The 3,019-nt window shown below is 32.4% G+C and overlaps 1 protein-coding gene across 1 annotated transcript; it reads right to left on the reverse strand.

Annotated features, from left to right (window-relative positions):
* Window positions 1-311: 311 nt before the first annotated feature.
* On the reverse strand, window positions 312-2,740 carry LOC113515612 (uncharacterized). The gene is made up of 2 exons (XM_026899872.3): window positions 2,504-2,740; window positions 312-1,212 (listed from the first exon to the last, which is right to left on the reverse strand). The coding sequence occupies exons 1-2, from the start codon at window positions 2,601-2,603 to the stop codon at window positions 980-982; spliced, it is 333 nt and encodes a 110-aa protein (XP_026755673.1). The 5' UTR covers window positions 2,604-2,740; the 3' UTR covers window positions 312-979.
* Window positions 2,741-3,019: the final 279 nt, after the last annotated feature.

Here is a 3,019-nt window from a genome sequence, read left to right on the forward strand (position 1 = left end):
CTGGAAAAAAGTATCTTGATGAACAGGCGGTTCATTTATTACATTTAAGTTTAAAACAAACGTTAAAATTAAGAGAATATTCTTATTTGTTTATTTTTTTTCGATTTGGATTGGGGATAGACTTTGACACACCAATACAAAGATAACTTCTACCGCATCCCTTGTCTCTGTTGGAACCCATGTGGTAATGTAATGGAGTAGTTTGTTTACACATACCCATATCCGATGATAATGAAGTCTTACAAATAACTTTATATCATGGGCACATGTCACAGTTCATGGAGACAGATTGCAAATTATACTCGAATAGATAAAATTAATAAAAATAAGTTTTATTAAAATCCTTAACTTCAAGGTGTGATTTTACAGTTTGTATTCCGTACTTGTACCTATCTATATTACTCATTTAATTAATAATTATAGTAAAAACTAATAAATAATATAGATCGTATCTATATTAAATAAACTCAAATATTATAATCAAATAATTTATACAATTATTTGTTTTATATTGTATAAGATAGTAGTTATTACGTTTATATCAATTTCTTCATAAAAATCTTTAGATATTAATACAGATACAAATAACACTGAAGATGATTTTTAAATTTAAATATATTTAATAGATCAACAAAACAGATTATGGTACACATTCGAAACATTAAGATAATCTTTTTTTTTTTTTGTTATACTATGAATTTTTTTATTATTATTAATATTTATGTATTAATATTAATTAAGTAAATATCAACGTGTACTATAATTTATATAATACACATTAACAGCCAACGTATTATTAACATCAATAAATACCAATTACAATAATAACTAAATCAAAATATTGTAATGTATTCACAGTAATGGCTAATACGTTATTAATATTAATCCATATATGTTACTTATAATAAGAATTGGCAAATGACAGTAATTTAACATTAAAAATAAATAACATAATATTCTCAAAATGTTATTTTAGTTTTTACACTCTATCACCGTTGTCAGTTATTTTCGACTGATCAGAACAATTTTGTATCAAAACACATTTCTTAGCGGCTTCATCCCAAACTTTTGGCTCGGCACAATCGCATCTAGAGTAATCACAAAAAACGCCAATAGCTCTTGCTTGAGGTTTGCGGCAAGTTCGCTGTGACATGGCTTGCTCGGTGCAGCTGGGATTGTAGGAGTAAGTCCCTGGTGGACAATCGGCGATACCTAATTAACAGAAAAAAGGAGCAGATTACACCACGTCCAACAACGCATAGAAGACAACGGGATCACTTTAATTGAAATTGTAGCTTTAATGAAGAAAAGGATAACGTAGGTAACGTTTGTGCTCTTGGTTTACCTGTCGGGATACCAACGACGGATGATATGCGTAGATAAAAAAACACATCAATTAATCTACCAAAATGTATTCAACAAGATTTAACCCAACACAATAATTTTCTAGGGGAAATATTATATTTGATGGAAAGGGCATTCCCCATCCTAAACACGAGAGGTGGCCTGCCCTACAACATCTACAGGGCGGGCCGTCGCGTCGGGCTCCGGTCGTCTTCAACTCGGGAGCCGGGGACCCGACATATGTGCCTCGAGGTACGTCGTGAGGTTTTAGTGGGTAAAAATCCCACACACCCCCTCTGCCTTCCCTCCGGCAGTTGGGAAGGTCTTTGGAAGATTTCCTCACGTTAAAAAAAAGGGGGAAATGCTATATATGTAATTCGTTTGTTACTTCTTATCGCCTTAACAGAAAAGAATCATGATGATATTTGGATACACGTAATATTTACGACACCGAAAAGTAGATAGGCAATTTCATACATACAGTCGATCCACATTCGAGTACAGATAATTCATGAACGGTCGAGACGAAATTCATTGTTATCTATTTTGAAGAGTTAATAGATAACAATTTTTTGAAATTTCGAATTTATTTTTAACGAAGAAAACAGTGCACAGTACACGGATTTACTTATCAGATAATAGAACTACTACTAGAAAATATTTATGAACATAAAAGAGAGAAAATAAGAGAGCAAGATAATATAATTGAAAAGTCCATCCAGTTCCATAAATACTAGTCAGGGTATTGAACAACTCCCTTCAAGTAATGGTACAGAACACTATAAGCAAAAAGGTAAAAATAATTTTTGAGTGTATATTGATAATGATCACGTGACCACGGAGTCTATAACAGAAAACAGTAAAAAATATGTTGCCTACGTCTGAATTCTGACTGTTTTTAACACACTTCTTTTTAATACAGTCTATAGGTAGTGTGGTCTAAAAGGCCACACAAAGTACAGAAAGATACCTGCGCTTCGTAGCTCTGAAGGACAATACGCTAACAATAAAACGATATAACATTTTATCTTTACAATTAGAGGTAAAATGTATATCTAGTATTTAAATAATTTGATAAATGAGACCTAGGTACGTATCATTATACAAACATAGTTAATATCACATTCATGCAGGTATCAACTTGTAAATATGTACTCACAGAGGCCGCGGTCATCACGTATACAGTTCTCTCCCTTTGCATTAAGCGAAACACAGATTAAAACAACCACCACAGTAGCTAATAAGTTATGTGCATACATTTTCACGTAAATCGTAACGACACAGGAGTAAATGGAAATCAAAACCTAGAATAATTCAAAATTATTACCACGTTGTAAATATGTTTCTCAATAACATATTTTACGACTAATACATGTAGGTAAGAATAAAAGATTGTTCACTGATAAATATGTAGGTAGTAAGTATGACAATATTGACAAGATACGACAGATTGTTGACTAATATCGCGGCGGAAGCCACTGACTTCTGATAATATAAACAGCAATATCTTTTAGTAAACAATTTAATGTTTCAACTAACTCCCTAGTGATGGAAAATATCGTTGAGAAACCATAGTAATTCAAGGAACAGCGATGACGTCGCATTCCAAAATAACAAAAATCCATACTTACATCCCCGTGACTTTAGACAAAAACGGCGTGATCCATTGCTGTCA

The sequence above is a fragment of the Galleria mellonella genome, unplaced genomic scaffold (assembly GCF_026898425.1).
Source record: "Galleria mellonella isolate WM207_F2 unplaced genomic scaffold, CSIRO_AGI_GalMel_v1 utg173, whole genome shotgun sequence".
Taxonomy (NCBI): domain Eukaryota; kingdom Metazoa; phylum Arthropoda; class Insecta; order Lepidoptera; family Pyralidae; genus Galleria; species Galleria mellonella.

What these genes read in the sequence shown, in the direction of transcription:
- LOC113515612 (XM_026899872.3), bottom strand. Translation starts at nt 2,603, where the DNA reads ATGTATGCACATAACTTATTAGCTACTGTGGTGGTTGTTTTAATCTGT. An exon ending in ACGTGATGACCGCGGCCTCT is followed by an intron (nt 1,213 to 2,503) that starts GTGAGTACATAT and finishes TCTGTTAATTAG; the next exon opens with GTATCGCCGATTGTCCACCA.